The 24903-nt window shown below is 45.9% G+C and overlaps 1 protein-coding gene across 2 annotated transcripts in view; it reads left to right on the forward strand.

Moving 5' to 3' along the window:
• Window positions 1-2278: 2278 nt before the first annotated feature.
• PLXDC1 (plexin domain containing 1) overlaps window positions 2279-24903 on the forward strand; it is a 96843-nt gene continuing 74218 nt past the window's right edge. The window contains exon 1 of one of the 2 annotated variants that reach the window (XM_084808295.1): window positions 2279-2631. In XM_084808295.1, the coding sequence (XP_084664421.1) occupies window positions 2526-2631 (106 nt within the window). In that variant the 5' untranslated portion in view covers window positions 2279-2525. Of the gene's footprint in view, window positions 2632-6588; window positions 6684-24903 lie in introns of those variants that run through there. The other variant, XM_084808296.1, reaches the window with a different exon arrangement.

Genomic DNA, 24903 nt, shown 5'->3' on the forward strand with positions numbered 1-24903 from the left:
TCTCTGTGACAGCCTTTCAAGTAGTTGAAGAGCACTATCCTATCTCCCCTCAGTCTTCTCTTCTCAAGGCTAAACATGCCCAGTTCTTTCAGTCTCTCTTCATAGGGCTTTGTTTCCAGTCCCCTGATCATCTTTGTTGCCCTCCTCTGAACCCTCTCCAGTTTGTCTGCATCCTTCTCAAAGTGTGGTGCCCAGAACTGGACACAGTACTCCAGATGAGGCCTAACCAGTGCTGAGTAGAGGGGAACTAGTACTTCCCGGGATTTGGAAGCTATGCTCCTATTAATGCAGCCCAAAAGAGCATTGGCTTTTTTTGCAGCCACATCACATAGTTGGCTCATATTCAGCTTGTGATCAACAACAATACCAAGATCCTTCTCGCTTGTAGTGTTGTTGAGCCACATATCCCCATCTTGTAACTGTGCATTTGGTTTCTTTTACCTAGGTGCAGATCTTGGCATTTATCCCTATTAAATGTCATTCTGTTGTTTTCTGCCCAGCGCTCCAGTCTATCCAGACCACTTTGAATTTTGTTTCTGTCTTCCAAAGTATTAGCTATCCCGCCCAATTTTGTGTCATCTGCAAATATGATCAGCATTCCCTGCACCTCCTCCTCCAAGTCATTAATAAAAATGTTGAAGAGCACTGGGCCCAGGACTGAGCCCTGCAGTACCCCACTCGTTACCTCTCCCCAGTTTGAGAAGGTCCCATTGATAAGCACTCTTTGAGTCCGATTCTGTAGCCAACTGTGGATCCACCGGATCGTTGTTTCATCTAGCCCACTTTGAGCTAGTTTGCTCATCAGGATATCATGGGGCGCTTTGTTGAAAGCTTTGCTGGCCATCAGCATGACCAGAAATAACTACCAGTTCAAGGAAGTGAAAGGGTTTCAATATGAGTCTTGGAAAGGGAAAAAGAGAGAGGGTTTAGACTGAGTCACAGCCAATGCAAAAGTCTTGCAGGAATGAGAAGTCCAATTTTACAACACGCGGTTGATTTTAAGGGGTTGGCCTTCCCGTTGGGCAGAGTGAGGCAGCTGCCAAGTGGCTGGGAAGTTACAAGGTGTTGGTAGACAAAGCCATGTGTGCCACACAGCTTGTCCTGACCCCCCTAAACCAGGAATAGACAACGTAGTGTCCATGGGCACCAGTTTGCCCCAGCCCAGACACTTTCCATGGTGCCCACTAAACTGCCCTACCCCTCCCACTTAAAAAAAAATTGACACATTTTCTTACTGGCAGCTGGAACCACTGTGGTTTTGTTGGTACTGAAAACTGTGTGTGCAAAGGAGTTGTTTACCATGATTGGTCTCAGACCCCACCTCTGCCTTGTGTTCAGTCTTTTGTACAGGTTACTTGTTCTTTGCCATGCCTCCCATGGCAGCCATCTTGTGATGGTGCCCAGGACAGTTTTGCCAAATCTGCCCACAGGCCCAAAATGCAGGCCTGCCCCTGCCCTAAGCTAACCTGCTTCCATCAGTTGCAGGGGAGGATGCTGTCCTGTGGCCAATGTTGAAGTAAGCTTCCACTGCTGGTCCAGCGGGCTTTTGCACAGCAAATGGGGAGAGGCACCATCTTGTCATTTGGCTCAGGTAGTAAAAATATTTTGGGCCAGACCTGGTCTTTTGTACCCAACTGTCCCACTTTTAGAGAATTCCTTTCCCATATTTAAAGCTTAAGTGCTCGTCCTGACCACTTTGTCGTTCAGTCACTCCAGGCCCAGCCTTCCTTAAGGTGCTGGGGCCAACCTGAATACCACGCTCACACATGACACAAAATAAATACGAATTTGAGCTGCCTCTCTCCCACTATTTAGGAACATAGGAAGCTGCCTAATACTGAGCCAGACCACTGGTCCATCTAGCCCAGTATTGCTGACACTGACTGGCAGCAGCGGCTCTCCAGAGTTTCAGGCAGGATTCTTTCCTAGCCCTACCTGGAGATGCTGGGGATTGAACCTGGGACGCCAGGGCCCTTTGGGCCACGTGAGACAGTGGTTATCACCGGGGAGACTGTGGGGCAGTTACTGAACGCATGTTCAGCTCGTGTCACTTTTGCATTTACGTTACAGGCTGACTTCAGCACAAATTGATTCTCAAGCCTAAAATGCCTGAAGACTTTTTGCATTCAATTCTTCTGCTCGAACAGGTTGCCCATTTGCTGTCCACCTGTGTGTGCCCCCAAGTGGCCACCAGAGGGCAGGCACTTCACCTTGTTTCTTTCCCTCCCTCCCTGCCTGCTCCCCTCCCTCCCTGCTTGCCTCTCCCCCCCCCCCCCGCATCCAAACCCCGCTCAGCTGAGCTTTGACAGTTGCCTGCTGCAGCAGCAGCGGCAGCAGCCCCCAAATGCTGAATTTGTTGCCAGTCAAATTCCACCACAGGCTAGGAATCTTGTGGGATTCGCTCATCCCTTGCCGCCAGACGGGGGGCAACTACTGAGAAGGGGCTCCAGCAGCTGCTGGGGGGCGAAACTGCTAGGGCGGCACGGTGGAAAGTTAATGCCAAGGAAAGGTGGTGCTTCAGAGGGATGGGTTTGCACCCAGAATCGCTGAAGGTTTCGTGGGGAGTTCTTGTCCTGTTCTGCCTACTGCAGGAGGAGGCGGTGGGATCAGGAAAGGAGCGACACCGAGCAGGTACAGTTCATACCGCCTCTAGCGCGATGTGAGTGTGCAAAGTGAAAACTGGATGGGTCTGACAGAACAGCACACACGGATGTCTGCAGCGCTGGGTGCGAAAGAGGGTAGTGGAGGTGCAAGCATGAAAGGGAGGTGACTGTGATGGGGAAAGCATGTGTGAAGGTGCATAGTGCCTCTGAAGTGCAACGAGGGATCAAATGTGATCAGCCCGTGGGCACCAAGTGCAGGTGCAAACAAATGTGTTAACATGCATATGAACTTAATTCATGGGAGAGTGTTGGGTGGGCGTGGAAAAGCACATCTGTCTCCATGTGCACACAAGTGTATCCAAATTAATTGGACATGGGTCTAGAAAGGCACAGGTAAGTGCATGTCAGAAAGGCAGAATTTCTTAATGCATGTGACAAGTATTACTATATTAAAGCCCCTTAAAAGGTAAAGGTAAAGGTGTCCCCAGCCAGTTGTGTCCAACTCTAGGGGGTGGTGCTCATCTCCATTTCTAAGCCGAAATTAAAGCCCCTTACCCATGTACAAATGCATTTGTTGTTCAGTCATTGCATAGAGGGCATTAAAATGTTGGTGCTCATAGGTCTGTGTGTAGGTGGTTGCCTGTTTCTGGGTGTGTGTGCACTTGGTCATAGCTATGCAAGATAATTCTGGACATCTGGTGCTATCTATAATAAATGTCTGGTTGTGCACATAGCCTTGAGTTATATTCTTGTGGTACTGTAGACAGCCAAGTGTCTATGTGCTTGTGGGAGTTTTGAAATGGCTTTGTGAACATGAGTCCAATTCCTGACTTCCAAAGTTCAACCAATTTTGTCAAGATTCCCCCCCCCCCTTTCTGGTTATGATGGATTACACTGTGGACATGTGTCGAAATATTCACAAGGCCAGTGTGCCATGTTCAAATCCACTGCAGAAGTCCACTTGTGCTAACTTTGCCATGTGAATCATCCTTTGGAACATACATATGGCAGTGAAGGTAGACTTTCAGTTGTGAGCTGCTGTGGAAGCTCACTCACCATACTGTGTTCATATATGGCTTCTCCTTCCCCGGGATCAAGTTCCGGAGAAACTGGTCGGTTCTGCATATTTGGGGCAGAATCCAGCTGTGCTCTGCACTGATTGAGTGGGGACTTGTATAACAAACCCACCTCCCCAGGAACAACTGTCCAGCTCTTAAAAACGGAGTGTTGTTTTTTAATAAGGTACCAAGCAGACATTAAATCAGATCAACATCCAGACAGAGGTTAACAATGTATGTATGTGTTGTGCACATGGTAAGTGTGAATTCGCTGCTACAAAATGTACTGACACAGCCATGGGTTTAGATGGCTTTAAAATGGGATTATGGAGGACAGGTGTATCAATGGATAATCATAGAATCGTAGAGTGGGAAGGCGTCTTGTCGGTCATCCAGTCCAACACTTTGCTCGATGCAGGAAATCCAGATCTAGAACATCCGTAACAGATGGCTGTCCAGCAGTGCTGGCTCCAGGTTTTTGAGGGTCCTTGGGCAAGACATCCTCAGTGCAGCCTCTCCCTCACTCCCATTGTCATTAGCTGCTGTTGCTCCTTGTCCTCTCTCTAATTCTTGCTACTGCTTGCTTGCTTGCCAGGCAGAGAGCCTGTGAGCCAGTGGGCAGTGGCATCTTCTGCTCCTCCTTCTCACCACCACCGTTGCTTGGGCCAGAGTGAGAAGCAGGGGAACAAGCAGGTTGCAGTGGTGAAGAGGAAAGGTAACTCCAGGGGGCTCTTGTCAGTGGACCCCTGCTGGGGTGTGGGGCCTGGGCAGGTGCCCAACCATGCCTACCCTTGATGCCAGCCCTGCTGTCCAGCCTCTGCTTGAAGATGTCCAGCACAAAAGAGCCCACCCACCGTCTAGGTCGTTGTTCTTACCCTCGAGAAGTTTCTCCTAATGTTCAATGGAAATCTACCCTCTGGTAACGTAAGCCCAGTAGAACTAGTTCTACCCTCTAGGGAGCAGAGAACAAGTCTTTGCCCTCGTCTGTATTTCTTATGTTTGTCCTGCTGGTTTACTCTGCAGCATTTGTTGCTTTTAATGGATGGCGCAACATAGTAATGTAATTAAAAAATAAATAGCCGTTACAGCTAATGGGACCTCAAGGTTGAGAAATAGTATTCCTTTGAATGCTAGTTCTTGGGTGGGGTGGAGGACAAACAGCAGAGGGGGCAGTTGCCATCACACTCTGGTGGATTTCCCAGAAACGTCTGGGTGGCCACCGTTGGAAGCCAGTTGCTAGACGAGATGGCGCCTTGGTTTTACACAGCAGCTGCAGGCTCTTCTTATGTCCTTAAATACAGTGGTGTCGTGGAGGGGGAGCATGGGGGAACATAGCTCCAGGACTTTATTCAGAGCAAGAGCGATGAGGTCATCTGTCAAACCACATGGGTAATTGACGCATCCTCCTTGCCTGAGCAAGGGATTGAGGTGATAACGAGGCTTTCAAGTTTTACTCTTGTTTGTCACAGGCTAGTTAGCGGTGTGCAGAAGACAGTCTCCGCATCCGGGGTCAGCACCATCAGGCTTTTGCTGGGGGCCTAAGCCACCTGGAGGGCCCACCACCCATAGTCCCTTCCTTTCCTTTACGCAGGCAGGCACTAGCAGCAGCCAAAAAGCTGGTCTTGCCAGCAGTGGTGAAGCTAAGGAAGTTTAGACCATGGACTTAATGGTTTTAGAAGGCCAAGTTGCATGCTTCAGTTGTGAAGTACACAACTAATGTTTATCTTCACCATCACCCCAGTGCCATTCCCTGCTTTACAGCTGCTTCGGCTTTCCTGATATATTACACCAAAAAGCCAAAAACAATGGCTGGGGGGCCAACTCTGAGCACGTTAAAATTTCGCATTTTAAATTCACTTGAATTGTAGCACTGTCATGACTACATGAATAAAATGGAGTCTGTTTCTGCTGCCCTGATGCTAAACGCATTTCCTTGGGAATAAACACCATTGTAGAAAAGGACAATATATATTTAAAGTAAAAATAATTAAATGAGCATCTGTAACCATGTCCATGTCCAGCCAGCTGCTCCCCAACTCTAGAATGTTTTTTAAAAGAAGAAAGGAAGGATGCTGAGGTGAGCGGCGTCAGCCATAGTGAGCCTAGGTGCTGATGCTAAACCCGTTTGCTGCTGCACCCGTCATCTGCCACACCCTGGGTGGTCATTTGGGACGCTCTTGGGCTGTGAGGCCATGGATGTCAGCCCCAGTTGCGCCACAGCTCGCTGGCGCTCGTGCTGTGCCAAAACCCGATCTGCCTTCTTGTGACCTCTTCATTTCCCTACAAAAGAGGCAGTTCTTTTTCTGCCTCTTTTGTTGGGATTTGGAGAATTTCGGAAAGCCGCTTGAGCTTTCAGAGAAGCCCCCTAAATGATTTAGCCAGGACTTCCTCCCTTGAGGCTTCCCATTACTGCTGCCTGGTGAGGGCCTGAAATGAGTTCTCCTCCTCCTCAGGACTTTTAATAGCAATCAAACCAAACCAAATATGTCTCTCTCAGCTTTCAGGCCCTCAACAGGCAGCAACACTGGAAAACTCCAAGGGAGGAAGTCCTGGCTAAGTCTTCTAGTCTAGGGGGCTTTCCCGGAAGCTCAAGCAGCCAGAGAGGCTGCAAGGACAGAACAGGGAAAATCAGTAAAATAAAGAGCGCGCACGAACCCCTCAACCACCTCCTTGCAGTAAGGTAAGCACTGAAGTCCGGCACCCTGAAAAAAATTGTCTGAAATTCTCACCTCTTCCCACAATTTTCAGGTGCAGTTTCTTTTGGCTCGTCCCCCCAACGAATGGTTGAAGATAAATAGATTGAAACATTCGGCGCAGTCCTAGCTGGCACACACTGCTTCTACACTTGCAGTTTAAATCCCCCCACAATTACTCAGGGTACCTAACGGAGTGTCACTCTAGAGCAATGCCCTGTTGGGACCGCAGATGCATTGTGGGGAAATTAAAATGGCGGGCACAGAAGCAGCAACACTTGCTGGCGAGACTGGCTTTTTTGCTGTTGCGAGCGCCCATGTGCTTCAAGGTAAGGGGAGAGGAGAGGAGACACAAAGGGCCTCTCCTCTGCTGCCTGTGGAGGGCAGTCTTTGCAGGCCCCATGCTGTTCTTGCCGCCACTGGTGTCAGGGGACTGTGCTGCTGATGGCCCCACCAGCCCTGACAGAGGTTGTCAGGGAGTGAGGAAAATAATAAAGCAGGAGCTAGATACTACTTTCCTTTTCTTGGATGGGGCTTCTACTTCACTTCAGTACAGGGCTGGGGAACCTCAGTTCCTCAAGCCAAATCCAGCCCTCCTTAGGTCACAATCTGGCCCTCTGGGGTCCCCCAGATGGTCATGCTCCCTTCCCCTGGATTCACCCACTTTCCCCCAGACACTGATTGCCTGGTGGTTTCCTGGCTTTTGTGTACCCCCTGCCCCCCCCCCCAGCATTCTCAAAGGTTGAAATGCCTCTCCTAAGGCGTAGTGAGTGGCAGTAAGAGCTTCAAGCTAAAATATGCTGGTTTGGGCCCCTTTTGTTTTTGGCCCCACCCACCACTGCAACGCGGCCCCCGAAAGCTTCTCCGAAATGGAATTTGGCCCTCAGGCTGAGTTTCCCCAGCCCTGCTCTAGTAGTTTAAATGGTAACACTTCTTTGCAAGACGGCTTGCATTTTTAATGAGAAGCTAAAGGTTGCATTTCAACTGGCTGCTGATCTTGTGCTCAAGTTCAGTGTGTTTTACACGTTGACCCTATGCTGTCAGAAGTAAGCACCACTGAGTTCAATGGAGTTTACTCCCTGGTAAACTGAGGCGGAGGGCTGCAGACATGCTGATCTTAATAAATTGGGTATTATTATGCTATGATGTACTGCTGCTGTTTGGGAGGATGCATATATAGGATCAACACAGTTGCCAACCTTTTGGGGCTCTCCTTGAGGAAGTGGCTATGTGGGCACTGTCGTGTAGTGGCTAGAGTGTTCGACTGGGAGTCAGGAGATTTGGGTTCTAGTCCCCACTCAGCCATGGAAGCTCACTGGGTGACTTTGGGCCAGTCACAGACTCACAGCCCAACCCACCTCACAGGGTTGTTGTTGTGAAGATAAAATGGTGGAGGAGGACGATTATGTACGCCACCTTGGGTTCCTTAAGGAGGAAAAAGGGTGGGATATAAATGGAATGAATGAATGAATAAATAAATGATGAGCTCCTACACTTCAAAATTTACCACTACACCCCCGTGTAAATTGTGTGATTTGCTGTACCCCTGTGTAAATTGTGTGTGATAGTTGAGAATTGAGATGAAAGTTGTAGCAAGTGTCCAGTGTTACTCTGACAAGATACAGTTTGGAGAAGAGGGAAAAAAACCCACGAAAAGTCTTGTAGCACTTTAATAACTAATATTTATTGCGGCATACACTTGCATGAGTTAGATGCATGAAATGTTATCCTCAGTTAGGCTACAGATAACTGATGATACCAGGTCTGACTCAAGATATTTCGCTGCCGGAGACAAAGAGCTTTTCTACATAAGGCTGTTAATCGCTGTATCTTCTTTTGGTTTCATCACAGCACTAGCTGATATACCCGGCATTGCCCGGGATATAATTTTGTCATAGGCACTATTTGTTAGAAACACATTAAGGTAGGTTTACGCTTCTCGGAAAGGCCCCGTAAGAAAGGTGAAAAGTTGAATCCACCAGACTTGATTAAAAAAGCACAACAATTATAATGAGCAGATTGAATAAAAAACACTACTAAAAATGCAAGAGACTGAATCTGTAAGCACTACCACAATATAATCCACACTGAATCTCATACCACTATTAAAATGTTCAACAGAGGCTTCCTTGCTGCATATTGCAGGAAGAGGGGAGAGAAACTAAATGCTCTCCAATCAGAAAAGAAACCATGAGTAAAGGGGCGGGAACAAAGGCAGCCTTAGAGCTGAAATTAGAAACCTGGCCTCTACCATGATTGAGAGGGTGTACTTGTTAGTAAGGGAAAGTATAAACAAAGTAATAATATAACCCCGTGATTCCTGTCATACACTCGGGCACGTGAGAATGTGAACTAAGAGCAGCAGGAACTCTAGGGCCCAAATGGCAGGCTCAGTGGCCCCTGCAGTGTGATTAGGCCCAGGGCAGCTCCCCCTTATGCCCTGTCTTACAGACGTCCCTGCAGCCAGCCACAAACACACAAACCCAAAAATCCTCAATTCAGCTACACGTAGAACTCTGCTATTTTGCCCTTCATTTTGCAATTGGCTTCTCAGTTCCCCCCAGTTCACTCTTTTATGACTAAAGCCCTAAGTCTCCACTCCACTGTGCCATCCCAGCCCCTCAGACAGGCGAGCACACACCGCACCACATTTCACATTAGTGTTAATCACACACTACTAACACATACATCTGGCATTGAAAGGGGTAAAGATAGTTAACACTAACTTGCTCAGGGGCTGGATACTGCAGGAAGAGGGGAGAGAAACTAAATGCTCTCCACAGTCAGAAAAGAAACCATGAGTAAAGGGGAGGGAACAAACGGCGGCCAGCCAATCCAAGGTGAAGGAAGTCAGAGTGAATGGGAGAGAGACCAATAGAATGAAAGATGGCCAATAGGATGACTCATAGCTGAAATCAGAAACCTGGCCTGTACCATGATTGAGAGGGTGTTCTTGTTAGTACGGGAAAGTACAAACAAAGTAATAATGTAGCCCAGTGACTCCTGTCACACACTCTGGCAAGTGAGAATGTGAAGTAAAAGGGGCAGCAACTGTAGGGCCCAAATGTCAGGCTCAGTGGGCCCCTACAGTGTGATTACACCCAGGGCAGCTCCCCCTTATTCCCTGTGTTACAGACTGGCCTGCAGCCAGCCACAAATACACAAACCCACACACAATTTTTGACTTTTATATATAGAGAAGATTGAGATCTGAGGTATACATACAGAGCCTTTCCTTTCCTGCTTTTACACTACATAACCTCTAGGTGGCACTGTGCTATACTGGAATATCGCAATTATACAAGTAGGAAAACAGCTTTTCTTTCACTTTCAGAAATAATACCCCATCATCCTCACTCTAAAGAAAAACCCAGGAAAGTACTCTTAAAAAACTGAAGCAAAATGGGAGGATCACGTCATCATCTACAAGAACCTGTAAACAACTATGAGTAGGGAATCATGAGCGCACAATAAATGCTTTGTGTAGAAAAGGTCTAGGAACAGGATGGGGTCTCGTTCCAGGTGTATGAAAACTGACTGGACTAGCAACTGAATCTTTCTTCATCACTGGTGATGGGACAGCATCCTCCACCGCACCTAAAGGCAGCAGTCTAGCCTAGGTGGTGCAGGGCAGGCCACATTGCCAACAGCTCTCTCCTCCAACACCTTGTTGCCATCCCCCAACACCTACTGCCTGAGGTGATGGCAGCATTTTTCCTAATGGTAGGGCTGGCTCTGGATGATATCTTGGAGCAAATTTATCTGGGAGCTCTAGTTGACAACAGCAGGACTGGCCCTACCATTAGGCAGAGTTAAATAACTGCCTCAGGCGACACGTGCTGGGGGGCAGGAACGGCAAGCCCCCGGCCATTCTTCTGAGCCCCCTGGCCATTCCTGTGTCTTGGAGGACAGCCCGTCTTGCACACTCTAAAGTGTGATGGAGGACATTGTCCTGTTGCCAGTGCTGAAATTACATTTGCCTCAGGTGGCAGCTTGTCTTTGGGTCAGCCCTGGGCAGCAGGCAGTGTTCTGTTGATTTCTTTTCTGGTCCTCTCCTGTTGTAGGTCGGGAACTCCTTCATTGTTCTGTTTCTTCGCTCCTGAATGAATGGATGCTGGATTTTTAAGAATGTCTTATGTAAATCATTGAGGCATGAGTTCCTCTCAAAGGAACTGGTACAAACAAATACTATTATGTTGTAGCACTGGGCTGTAGGCAATGTAACGCACTCTTGGAGGTAGCTGGAGGAGGTGAGTAATTTAGTTCAGTTTTTATTGTTTTACGCATTAGCTATTACAAAAGGCTGAGAAAAATGTAAAATCAGAATCAAGACAATAAGTAACTTTATATACAATCAGCCTCTGTAACACGACCAATAGAGAGCTGGTTTAGTGTAGTTGCTAAGAGACTGAGCTATGAATCAGGAAATCCCTGGTTTGAAACTCATCTAGGGTGGCCACTTACTCATTGCTCAAAAAGAGGGAATTAATCACCCAAAAGGGACAAAAGAGGATACAATTTGCATTAAAATTGTATATGTTAATGTATAGGCATACATCCCCTTCATGGATCACTGCCTTGTTGTGGCGAAGGGGCTTGCGTAACTCAGTGAAGCCATAAGCTATGCCGTGCAGGGCCACCCAAGACGGACAGGTCATGGCACAGAGTTCTGACAAAATGTGGTCCACTGGAGAAGGAAATGGCAACCCACTCCAGTATCCTTGCCAAGAAAACCCCATGGAACGTATCACAAGGCTAAAAGATATGACGCCGGAAGATGAGCCCCTCAGGTCGGAAGGTGTCCAATATGCTACTGGGGAAGAGCAGAGGGTATTTCCAAGTAGCGCCAGAAAGAGTGAAGCGGCTGGGCCAAACCCGAAAGGACACTCAGCTGTGGATGTGTCTGGTGGTGAAAAGAAAATCCGATGCTGTAAAGAACAATATTGTTTAGGAACCTGGAATGTCAGATCAATGAATCAAGGTAAGCTGGAGGTGGTCAAACATGAGATGGCAAGATTGAACATCGACATCTTGGGAATCAGCGAACTAAAATGGACAGGCATGGGCGAATTTAATTCAGGTGACCATCATATCTACTATTGTGCGCAAGAATCCCTTAGAAGAAATGGAGTAGCACTCATAGTCAACAAAAGGGTGGGAAAAGCAGTACTGGGGTACAATCTTAAAAATGATAGAATGATCTCAGTACGAATCCAAGGCAAACCATTCAACATCACAGTAATTCAAGTCTATGCCCCAACCACTGAGGCCGAAGAAGCTGAGGTTGATCGGTTCTATGAAGACCTACAACACCTTCTAGAACTAACACCAAAAAAAGATGTCCTCTTCATCATAGGGGATTGGAATGCTAAAGTAGGAAATCAAGAAATCACCGGGATAACAGGCAGGCCTTGGTGTACAAAATGAAGCAGGACAAAAGCTAATAGAGTTTTGCCAAGAGAACATGCTGATCATAGCAAACACTCTTTTCCAACAGCACAAGAGGCGACTCTACACATGGACATCACCAGATGGTCAATATCGAAATCAGATTGATTATGTCCTTTGCAGCCAAAGATGGAGAAGCTCCATACAGTCAGTAAAAACAAGACCTGGAGCTGACTGTGGCTCAGATCATGAGCTGCTTCTTGCAAAATTTCGTCTTAAATTGAAGAACGTCGGGAAAACCACTAAACCGTTCAGGTATGACCTAAATCATATCCCTGATGAATATACAGTGGAGGTGAGGAATAGATTTCAGAGATTAGACCTGATAGACAGAATGCCTGAGGAACTATGGACGGAGGTCCGTAACATTGATCAGGAGGCAGCAACGAAATCCATCCCAAAGAAAAAGAAATGCAAGAAAGCCAAGTGGCTGTCTGATGAGGCTTTACAAGTAGCTCACGAAAGAAGGGAAGCGAAAAGCAAGGGAGAAAGGGGAAGATATACCCAACTGAACGCAGAGTTCCAGAGAATAGCAAGGAGAGACAAGAAGGCCTTCTTAAATGAACAATGCAAAGAAATCGAGGAAAACAACAGAATGGGAAAGACTAGAGATCTCTTCAAGAAAATTGGAGATCTCAAGGGAACGTTTTGTGCAAAGACGGGCATGATAAAGGACAAAGAAGGCAGGGACCTAACAGAAGCAGATGAGATTAAGAAGAGGTGGCAAGAATACACAGAAGAACTATACAGGAAAGATCTGAATGTCCCTGATAGCCATGATAGTGCGGTCACTGAACTTGAGCCGGACATCCTAGAGAGTGAAGTCAAGTGGGCCTTAGGAAGCATTAGTAACAACAAAGCTAGCGGAGATGACAGTACTCCAGCTGAACTATTTAAAATCCTAAAAGATGATGCTGTTAAAGTGCTGCATTCAATATGTCAACAAATCTGGAACACTCAACAGTGGCCACAAGACTGGAAAAGGTCAGTTTACATTCCAATTCCAAAGAAGGGCAACGCCAAAGAGTGTTCAAACTACCGCACAATTGCGCTCATTTCACATGCCAGCAAGGTGATGCTCAAAATCCTACAAGCTAGGCTTCAGCAGTATGCGAACCGAGAACTACCGGAAGTACAAGCTGGATTTAGAAGAGGCAGAGGAACTAGAGATCAAATCGCCAACATTCGCTGCATCATGGAGAAAGCAAGAGAATTCCAGAAAAACGTCTATTTCTGCTTCATTGACTACGCTAAAGCCTTTGATTGTGTGGATCACAACAAACTGTGGCAAATTCTGAAAGTGATGGGAGTACCATACCACCTTACCTGTCTCCTGAGAAACCTGTACGAGGGTCAAGAAGCAACAGTAAGAACCAGACATGGAACAACCGAGTGGTTCAAAATTGGGAAAGGAGTACGACAAGGCTGCATATTGTCACCCTGCTTATTTAACTTATATGCAGAGTACATGATGAGAAATGCCGGGTTGGAGGAATCAGAGGTTGGAATTAAGATTGCTGGGAGAATTATCAACAACCTCCGATAGGCAGACGATACCACCCTAATGGCAAAAAGCGAAGAGGATCTAAAGAGCCTCTTGTTGAGGGTGAAAGAGGAGAGTGCAAAAGCTGGTTTGAAACTCAACATTAAAAAAACGAAGATCATGGCATCTGGCCCCATCACTTCCTGGCATATAGAAGGGGAAGAAATGGAAGCAGTGACAGATTTTACTTTCTTGGGCTCCAAGATCACCGCAGACAGTGACTGTAGCCATGACATTAAAAGACGCTTGCTCCTTGGGAGGAAAGCTATGGCCAACCTAGACAGCATAGTAAGAAGCAGAGACATCACCTTGCCGACAAAGGTCCGTCTAATCAAAGCTACGGTTTTTCCAGTAGTAATGTATGGCTGTGAGAGCTGGACTATAAGGAAGGCTGAGCGCCGAAGAATTGATGCTTTCGAACTTTGGTGCTGGAGAAGACTCTTACGAGTCCCCTGGACTGCAAGGAGGTCAAATCAGTCCATCCTAAAGGAAATCAACCCTGAGTGCTCATTGGAAGGACAGATAATGAAGCTGAAGCTCCAATATTTTGGCCACCTAATGCGAAGAGAAAACTCCGTGGAAAAGACCCTGATGCTGGGAAAGACTGAAGGCAAAAGGAGAAGGGGACGGCAGAGGATGAGATGGCTAGATAGCATCACAGATGCAATGAATATGAACTTGAGCATGCTCCGGGAGAGAGCGCAGGACAGGAAGGCCTGGCGTGCTATGGTCCATGGGGTCACGAAGAGTCGGACACGACTGAACGACTGAACAACAACAACAACAACATAGGCATACATACAAATTTAGAAAGAATTACTATAATTTAATCAGACATACAAGACATCTCATGATAGTGGGGAAGACTGTGACCGGGAGACCTGTGTGCCTGCTCAGTCTGCTGTCCAGGAGCAAACTGCTGATGGGCAGCTTGGCCACCCTTCTGAGTCCAAACAGAGGATGCCTTGACAGTCCTCTGACAGCCTGTCAAATAGAAGATTATCTTCTGTAAAATAGGATGTATGACCACCCTAATTCTCGACTTTGCTGTGAACTCATTAGGATTCCATAGGTAAGCCTGTCTCTCCCAGCCTCAGTCCCCACCCCACTCCATCTGCAATATGGGTGTAATAATATTGGCTTACCTTACAGGGTTGGTGTAGGGACTGCAAACAGAAAATGCATGTGAAGCATCTTAAACACCTGAATGTGCTATACAAATGCTAAGCATTTTTATTAAGAGCATTCTGCTCAATAAAATCCAATGCTAATATCAATAAAAATTAGAAAATGTTTTTCATTATTCTTAAATTATTATTAAAAAATAAAAAGCGATCATCTAAACAGGATGGAAGTGGGCAGATATGTGTAGCAGTCAGAAGGGTTGTAATAAAAGGTGGCATTGGTATTGCCATCCCATTACTCCACTGTGGTGCCCTGAAAGTGAACTTACTGGGTTGTGGTCAATGTTAGTCATACTTAGAGTAGACCCATTGAAACCAATAGGACTTGTTAGACTAACGTTGGATACAAGCCATTGCATGGACTGGACCAGGCTTTAAGTGGGTGGTGGGCTAGAAGTGGTTGAATCCCTGGTGAATTTGTCCGGAGTCCACCTTCTGAAGGTCCAGACTATGATGATGTCATTGATGTACCTCAGGACAGATAAAAGGAAGTAGTTCTTCACACAGCGCATAGTTAAACTATGGAATTTGCTACCACAGGATATAGTGGTGGCCACAAATTTAGATGGCTTTAAAAGGGGGGGTAGACAAATTCCTGGAGGAGAAGGCTATCAATGGCTACTAGTCTTGATGGCTATGTGCTACCTCCGGTAGCAGAGGCAGTAAGCCTATGTACACCAGTTGCTGGGGAACATGGGCGGGAGGGTGGTGTTGCACTCATGCCCTACTTGTGGGTTCCTGGTTGACAGATGGCTGGCCACTGTGTGAACAGAATGCTGGACTAGATGTACCCTTGGTCTGATCCAACAGGGCTTGTCTTATGTTCTTACCGCAGGAAGGCTTTTGGGAAATTGCTTACGACGGCAGTCTTCCCCAATCTGGTGCCTCCTGATGGGTTAGACTATAACACCCATCATCTCCAGGCAGCAGGGTCATAGGCCATGCAGGCTGGGGATGATGGGATTGTGGTCCAACACATTTGGAGGGCATCAGGATGGGAAAAGGTGACATACAGAAACTTTGGAACAGTTTAGGGATGGTCCCACTCAGTGGATCTGGTGGCTCCGATTTTGGTGGGGCTGTGAATCCATTCTGGGTTTCAGTCAGAACAAGCCAGAACGCTAAAGGAGCTATCCAAGGTGCTTGGATTGCTTCTTTAGAGTTCTGATTGGTTCTGACTGAAACCCAGAATGGATTCAGAACCCCACCACAATCGGAACTACCAGCCTCCTCTGGTCCCACCTTATCTCTGAAAATGCACGCAGGATGAATCATTTCACACATTTAAAGATTTTACGTATTAGAAGTGTAAATGTCTTTCCCATGGGATGGTTGTCAGAGAGACAGGCTTCGCTGAGTTCAAGACAAATCTAGATGTATTTATGAAGGTGATTTCTTTTACATTTATTTTCGGATGTGTTGCGGTTGATTCACATATCTATTTACATGAGTAAGACCATAAGAAGAGCCCTGGACCTGTACAAATGTTGGACTATCTAGTAAAACATTCTGTTCTCATCGTGGCCAACCAGATGCCCAGGGTGAGCACTTATGAATCTCCCCAAAAGAGGAAATGCATCACCAACAAAAGAGGACACCAATTTGCATAAAATGTGCACATGCTAATTTATATGTTTATATGCAAATTTAGAAAGAATTCTTATAATTTAAAGAAAAAATACAATCCATCTCACCATAGTGTGGAAAACTGTGACCAGGTGACCTGTGTGCCTGCCTGTTCAGTCTCCTGCTCAGCTGCTAAGTGTTGATGGGCAACAGTTCTTATTGTTCTTTATCTTTCAACCAGAATTGGACAGGGTAGCCCTTCCAATAGAGAACTCCTTCAAACAGAGGACAGTCCTCTGTCAGCCCTGACAGAACTGTCCTCTGTAAAAATAGGCCACATGACCACCCTGGCTATGGATCTGGACAGCCTTAGCCCATTCTGACTTCCAGTTATTTTGTCCTGCACCAGGTTGAAACTTCTTCTTGGTATACCATCACATTTAGTGCAGTTTCCAGTGGTACATCCTCAAAAATAACGCTGTGAAGTTTTCTGACAACCAAAGTTTTCTAAACTTTCATTTCCTTCACATGAGCTTCACTGTTCTCTCAACATTCCATTGGATGACCATTCCTTTCAGAAGTTGGATAGCTTGTGAACATTCAGGACTTCCCAGTAGCTCACCACTAAAGGCTTAGAGGGTCTTACAAGCCACATTTAACTGATATATCTAATAGTAGGAAATGAAGCTTGCAGTTCTGCGAGCCTAAATGCAGGTTCCTACTAGCTGCTATTGGAAATCTCTCACAAGGCTTATTCAAGAGTGTGAAAGAGCAACAGATCTAATGCAGGCAACCCAACATTCCACTCCTTGGGAGGTTTTGTTTACTCTGTCTGGGCTGAGTAAACTTCAGCACTTCATTTTTGAACACTAGATGTTAAAATGTCCCATTTTAAGCTTTTTCTATTAATCAGACTGTCCTAGCTAGATGTGCACCAAATGTAGATTTGTAGGTGATATGTAACTGCACATGTATTTTATGGTATACACTTAACGCTTCCCACGTTGAGGCAGAGACACACAAATGTCCCCCTTTCAGATTTTTCTAGTAATCTGGGCGTCCAGAGATATGTATTTGCCAAATTTCAGCTTTCTGGAAATACCTTGGCCATTTGGGACAGGGGACTCAGGTTTTGAGGGAGAAATGTACACATGTCCACCCTTTTAGCCTGTGATAGTAATCAGGGTACCTTGGGGTATGTTTGTATCAGATTTCACCTTCCTAGCTACTGTGGGAGCAGCTTAACTATTTTAGGGTACAATTACTGCCCACCATTTTGAGGGGGTGATGTAGACATGCAAAAGTTTTCCCCTTCAGACCTTTCTTATGTTCTGGTTGTTTTGGACAACACATGAACCAGATTTCAGGGTTTCTGTGAGGAAGTGGATTGACCATTTAGGGACATGCTTGTTTTGAGAGGGGGGGGATACACATGTAACCCTTTAGACTTGGGTTACATGTGTAAAGTACCAAATTACAGCTTTCTAGCCAGTGTAGGAACAGTTTGGCCATTTTGTGGTACACCTTAAGTTTCTTCATTTTGAGGGAGAAATGTGCAGGAGTCTCACTTGCACGTTTGTAATAATCAGAGTTTCTCAGATTGGTTTCAGCTCTAGTACTCAGACAATTTTAACACCCCCCCACCCAATCTGTCTACATATCAGTGAGGCCTGAACATCTTATATATACAATAAAAATTCTCTAGGGGAAATAAAATGTGCGTGCCCAAAACCACTTTAAAACATCCCAAACTAGCCCAGATCCTCCTTTGCCTCCAACCCAATCTCAGCTGGAAAACTGTGTAAACAGGAAAAGTCAGCAGTGCGTGGCCAGCAGGAAGGAGTCTTGCAGCCCTTTCAGTGCTTGTTGCCTGTTTCATAAAGTGTCTCAGCTTAATATTTTCACGCCAGGAAATGGCAGGGAAAGCAGCCAAACCATAACGATTGACTAAGCCAAATGGCCGTCTCTACTTGGACAGTCCACGCGCAAAGGACAGATGGAGGGAGGGCAACTGAGGGCTTAACTAGATGTTATGGGAGAAGAGTGGCTGTCTCCGACTCACATCTCTCCTATAACTTTGAATAAAAGAAATATGTACTCTATACGGTCTCATCATACTCAAGTGTTTCCCTCACCCCCTGCAAACGGCAGGCAATGAATGGCAGCAGAAGTACAGTTACATGCTGCGTGATTGCGCTTATTCCCAAGGCAATGTATTTAGAATCAGGGCAGCAGAAACAGACTCCATTTTATTGCTGTAGTCATGAGAGTGCTAGGATTTAAGTCAGTTTAAAATGCAAAACTGCACATGCTCAGAGTTGTGTGTTGTTGTTTTAATCAATGTTGGCAAACAGGTATTTGTTTTTGTTCTAACTTATGGGGAGTGTAGAACCAGTTGTGAAGCATGGGACGGAGGGGAATGGAGAAGAGAAATGTTAGTTGTGTGCTTCACAGCTGAAATAATATACATGGCCATCCTAAGCACATGGTAACTCTAGCCTATCCAAGTCAGTAGGACTTACTTCAGAGACGATATGTTTAGGCTGAGAATATTAATGTGAAATATACCAGTCAGTGGAGGCTGGTGGCTCCGATCTTGGTGGAGCTGTATATCTATTCTGGGTTTCAGTCAGAACCAGCCAGAGCTCTAAAGGAACTATTCATGGTGCTGAACCCTACCCACAAAATGGGTTAAGAACCTTGGATAGCTCTTTTAGAGTTCTGGCTGGTTCTGACTGAAACCCAGAATAAGATGCATAGCCCCACCGAAATCAGAGCCACCAGCCTCCACTGATACCAGTCTTTCTCTTTTAGAAATCTAACATATGAGACAAAACATCCTCCTCCATGAATATCCCTTCTGTGCCTTCCTCCAGTTGCTGCTGCTGCTACTCAATGGTTTTGCTGACCTTGGCTAGATGTAGCATGGGAAGAGACAGAGAGGAAGGCAGGAACTAATTACCCCAGCTGTATAAGTGGCAGATACCTAGGGGTTTATGGTGCTTTACTTGGGAGCATGGTTGCATCGTGCTAGGGTGGCCAGTTACGCATCACCAAAAAAGAAGAAATGTATTGTCACTACCCCTCTGCCAAAAAAAAGGATAAAAAAGGGCACAGATTTGCAACAAAGCTGCGTGTGCTAATTTATAGGTATAGATGCGTATTTAGATAGAATTCATATACTTTAACTAGAAATACAATACATCTCACCATAGTGGAGAAGACTTTGGCCAGGTGATATGTGTGCTCTGCCTGTGCAGGCTGCTGTCCAGATGCTAACTGTTGATTGCCAAGTTGATTAGCAGCTTCAATGTCCTTGGCTGTTCTCCCTTCTCATGGTTCTTTATCTTTAACCAGACCTGGACTGGGGAGCCATTCAAGTAGAGGATTCCTTCAAAGTGAGGACTGTCCTTTCTAAAACAGGACACATGGCCACCCTATGATAGTGTCCAGCTTTCCTCTGACCAGGTTGAACTGCCAACTCTCCTGATGTTAAGACTCCTCTCTCTCTCTCTCTCTCTCTCTCTCTCTCTCTCTCATACTTTGAACTCTTTCCTCCTGACTTTTTTTCCTTTGTTCCACTCATTCATATTATATGGAATCTCCAAAATAGGATAATGTCAGATTTTTGCAAGACCTTTGGACAAGTGGCTATCGATGAAGCCTCCTAGTCCCACATTTGCTACTGAAATGTGGAAAAAGAACGACAAACAAGAATGACAGTTGATTTTAATTTTTAAAAATATATGGAGGAAGCAATCCTATGGCCACTAGAACCGACCTCCACCCCCTCCCACACTGCCTCGTAGGCAGCGCAGAACGGCCTCGTGCTCTGTGCTCGGAAGAGAAGCACAGAGTGGCAAAAACGGGGCATTCCTGGGGGCATGTAGGGGTGGGGAAGTCAGAAATGGTGGTATGACATATCCTACGTGTTGTCTGGCTGCCGCTTCCCACGCTCCGAGGTCCCACGGCTAGACAGATGAAATCGGCTGTCTAGTTGTAAATGCAGGGCAGCTGAAGCGCAGAGGGGACAATCCCCTCCGTACGTCTCCTGCCCTGCATTGGATAGGCGGTTGCCTCTGAATTCGGAGGCGGCCACCTATCCTGATAGGATTGTGCCCTTAAAAGATTTCTATGCCACTCATTGGCCAAACTTCTAAGGTGGTTTACAAGCTGGTAGGGCAGGGTATAATTTTCCTAAAACTAATAAGTAAATCATGTACAAAGTGTTTTTCCTCATCACTGCCTTATAACATTCCATCTCAAAACATCTGAGATTTAGAGGAAAGAGCTTCTAAGGCAAAATTGCTTCCAGGTAAAACTTTTCGTTCTATAAGATCTATGCCAATAGATTGTAAGAACATACAAAGAGACCTCCTGGATCAGACCAAGGGTCCATCTAATCCAGCATTTTGTTCAGACAGTGCCCACCAGCTGCCCACAGGAAAACCTTAAGCAGGACATGAGTGCAACAGCACCCTCCTGCCCATGTTCCCCAGCAACTGGTGTACATAGGCATACTGCCTCTGATACTGGAGGTAGCATATAGCCATCAGGACTAGTAGCCATTAATAGCCTTATTCTCCATGAACTTGTCTAACCCCCTTTTAAAGCCATTGAAATTGGTGGCCATCGCTACATCTTCTGGCAGCAAATTCCATAGTTGGGCCCCTGAGCAGCTTCTGGGCCCCAGTAAATGCCCAGCCTTGCTGATGTTGACCAAGTTGGTGATTAACTATGCAAACCTATGCATGTTTATGTCTAAGTCCCACTAAGTTCAATGGGACTTACTTCCAGATAAGTGTATACCACAGTGTAGGCTCTCAGGATTATTGGGCTGTGTTTTTGTGTTTTGGGGAGTGGGGGTGTTGAGAACAGGGGCTTCTTCACATGCCGCTTTTATCCTGCTATTGAGATTGGTTACTCACGGAAGTTTGCAGGTCCTTTAGATGAAGTCGTCAACCTCCAGGTCGTCTCTCGCACTAAATGACCTTCTTCCGTTTTTTAAAAGATCTGAGATAATGAGCTATCAAATTACAGTGCTTGAGTTCCCTCTGTGAAAAGAGGAAAACCTGCAATAAGAGGTGCTAGACCACAGCGCCATCTAGCGGCTGTATAATGAAAATATGGAAACTTGGATAAGGGAGAAAAGTGGGCGGGATGAAGCACATGTAAAGGGAGTTCATCATGATTCTGCATTTAAAATGGAAGCAGAAAGTCCCGTTTTAAATGCCAGATTTTAGGCTGGTGTTGAGATGCTCCAGGTTTAGGTTTGGGGTGTGTGTTTTAAAAAGAAAGCATGCCAGATTTGTACATAGTACAAAAGCTGAACCAGCTTTGTGGCACAGAATGTGGTCAGCCAGAGAATTGCAGACCTCATTTGTTTGTTTTAAAAAAGCAGTCTTTTAGTTCTTATGGTTCCAAAAGAGAGTTTGGAAGCTTTTCCGTGTTTTTTACTTCCTTCTATTCTCAGCCACCACCATTTTCTTTGTTTAAAACAGAAATCCAAATGATTTAAATACTCAGTGAATAACTTGTGTAAAACTATCTGATGTATTCCTAAAGGAAATCAACCCTGACTGCTCATTGGAAGGACAGATACTGAAGCTGAAGCCAAATATTTTGGCCATCTAATGTGAAGAGAAAAGTCACTGGAAAAGACCCTGATGCTGGGAAAGACTGAAGGCAAAAGGAGAAGGGGATGGCAGAGGATGAGATGGCTAGATAGCATCACTGATGCAATGAATATGGACTTGAGCACACTCCGGGAGAGAGCGCAGGACAGGAAGGCCTGGCGTACTGTGGTCCATGGGGTCACGAAGAGTCGGACACGACTTAATGACTGAACAACAAATCTGATGTATGCAAACAGCACAATAACTTATATAAAACTATCTGCGAACAGGTTTAATCTGCATGATGTATTTTGAGTTGTTAACTGTTCAAATAGCATTTGATTTTTAAGAAGAGTAGTGGGTATGCCCTCCAGCAAAGGAGATCGTTACCTTGCCGTGGTGCTGGAGCTTGAGCACCTCAATGACGCCATGAGCTAAACCGTGAAGAGACACACAAGACGGGAAGGTCATGGCAGAGAGGTCAGACTAAATACGATCCCTGGGGAAGGTAACGGCAACCCACCCCAGTATTCTTGCCATGAAAACTAAATGGGTACAACAAGAGATATGTTGGTATACCATCGGAAGATGGGACTCCCAGGTCAGAAGATGGTCAAAATGCTACTGGGGAGGAACAGAGGATAAGTTCAGCTAGCCCCAGATGTGATGACACAGCTAGCTCAAAGCTGAAAAGACGGTGCTGGTGGTGAACGACGAATCCGATGTTGTAAACACACCATAGGAACCTGGAATGTAAGATCTATGAGCAAATTGGATGTGGTTATTGGGTAGATGTCAAGATTAAATATAGACATTCTGGGTGTCAGTGAACTGAAATGGACTGGAATGGGCCACTTCACATCAGATGACCACCAGATCTACTACTGTGGACAAGAGGACCACAGAAGAAATGGAGTAGCCTTCATAATTAATAATAAAGTGGCTAAAGCAGTGCTTGGATACAATCCAAAAAACGATAGAATAATATCAATTCGAATTCAGAGTAAGCCATTTAACATCACAGTGATCCAAATATACGCCCCAACCACAGATGCTGAAGAAGCAGAAGTAGATCAGTTCTATGAGGATCTGCACCACCTACTGGACAATACGCCAAAAAGAGATGTTATTTTCATTACAGGAGACTGGAATGCTAAGGTAGGTAGTCAAACGACACCTGGAATTACAGGCAAGCATGGTCTGAAGCGGGACATAGGCTGATAGAATTTTGCCAAGACAACTCACTGTGCATAACAAACACTCTCTTCCAACAACCTAAAAGACGACTTTATACATGGACTTCACCAGATGGTCGACACCGAAATCAGATTGACTACATCCCTTGTAGCCAAAGGTGGCGGACATCTATACAGTCGGTAAAAACAAGACCTGGAGCTGACTGTAGTTCAGATCACGAACTTCTTATTGCACAATTTAGAATCAGACTAAAGAGAATAGGGAAGACTCAGAGATCAGTTAGATATGAGCTCACTAATATTCCTAACGAATATTAGGGATGGCGGAGAATTTCTCCACGAATCTTTGGGAGGCCGAGCGCCGAGGCATTCGGCCCCCCGAAAGTGTTGGGGAAATTCTCCGCCGGCCCCCTGGACCCCCCCGGGATGGGACTTACCTTCAGCGAATGTCCCTCTCGGCAGCGGGTCCCGGCGGCGGTTCGGCGGTGGTTCATCAGGGGCGGGGGCAGCGGCAGGTCTCCTGACCGGCTGCCTCTGCCGCCATTACAAAATAAAAAAGTAAAAACAAAACAAAACAAAAAACCCGTGATAGGCTACGTGACGATTTACGTAGCCTATCACTGCTAGATTTCCAAAGTCAGCCGTGATAGGCTACATAAATCATCACGTAGCCTATCACGGGTGACTTTGGAAAAAAAAAAGCGTGTATGCAAATGGTGGCGGCCCATGGGCGCCGCCATTTGCGTTCCTTATTTTGGCACGTCTAGTCTACATAAAGATTTACGTAGACTACGGCGAAAATAAGGGCAGCGCAAATAGCATTCCCTTATTTTCACCATAGTCTACGTAAATCTTTACGTAGACTAGACGTGCCAAAATAAGGAATGCAAATGGTGGCGCCCATGGGCCGCCGCCATTTGCATACGCACTTTTTTTCCCCCCCAAAGTCACCCGTGATAGGCTACGTGACGATTAACGTAGCCTATCACGGCTGACTTTGGAAATCTAGCCGTGATAGGCTACGTTAATCGTTACGTAGCCTATCGCAGGGGGGGTTGTTTTTTTTTTACTTTTTCTTTCGCGGCCGGGGAGACGGGGTGCTTCTCCCCGGCCTGAATTTCAACCGGGTGAGGCGGGGTGCCTCCCCCCCCTCGCCTGAACTTCGGGGGAGAAGCGAAGCGCCTCCCCCCCACTGCGAATCACCCCTGCGAAAAGGTAAGTGACTTTCGTACATCCCTAACGAATATGCAGAGGAGGTGAAGAAAAGATTTAAGGAACTAGATTTAGTAGATAGGGTCCCGGAAGAACTATGGACAGAAGTTCGCAACACTGTTCAGGAGGCAGCAACAAAAAACGTCCCAAAGAAAAAGAAAACCAAGAAGGCAAGATGGCTGTCTGCTGAGACACTGGAAGTAGCCCAAGAAAGAAGGAAAGCAAAAGTCAACAGTGATAGGGGGAGATATGCCCAATTAAATGCAAAATTCCAAGGTTAGCCAGAAGAGCTAAGGAATTATTTTTAAACAAGCAATGCGCAGAAGCGGAAGAAGATAATAGAATAGGAAGGACAAGAGACCTCTTCCAGAAAATTAGAAACATCGGAGGTAAATTCCAGGCGAAAATGGGTATGATCAAAAAGAAAAATGGCAAGGACCTAACAGAAGCAGAAGAGATCAAGAAAAGGTGGCAAGAATATACAGAAGATCTATATAGGAAGGATAATAATATCGGGGATAGATTTTAAGGTGTGGTCAGTGAGCTAGAGCCAGACATCCTGAAGAGTGAGGTTGAATGGGCCTTAAGAAGCATTGCTAATAACAAGGCAGCAGGAGACGACGGTATCCCAGCTGAACTGTTTAAAATCTTGAAAGATGATGCTGTCAAGGTGATGCATGCCATATGCCAGCAAAAACACAAGAATAGCCACTTGGAAAAAATCAACTTATATCCCCATACCAAAAAAGGGAAACACTAAAGAATGTTCCAACTATCAAACAGTG

Source organism: Heloderma suspectum, chromosome 6 (genome assembly GCF_057233095.1).
Source record: "Heloderma suspectum isolate Gila_16-S chromosome 6, 16-S_ref, whole genome shotgun sequence".
Taxonomy (NCBI): domain Eukaryota; kingdom Metazoa; phylum Chordata; class Lepidosauria; order Squamata; family Helodermatidae; genus Heloderma; species Heloderma suspectum.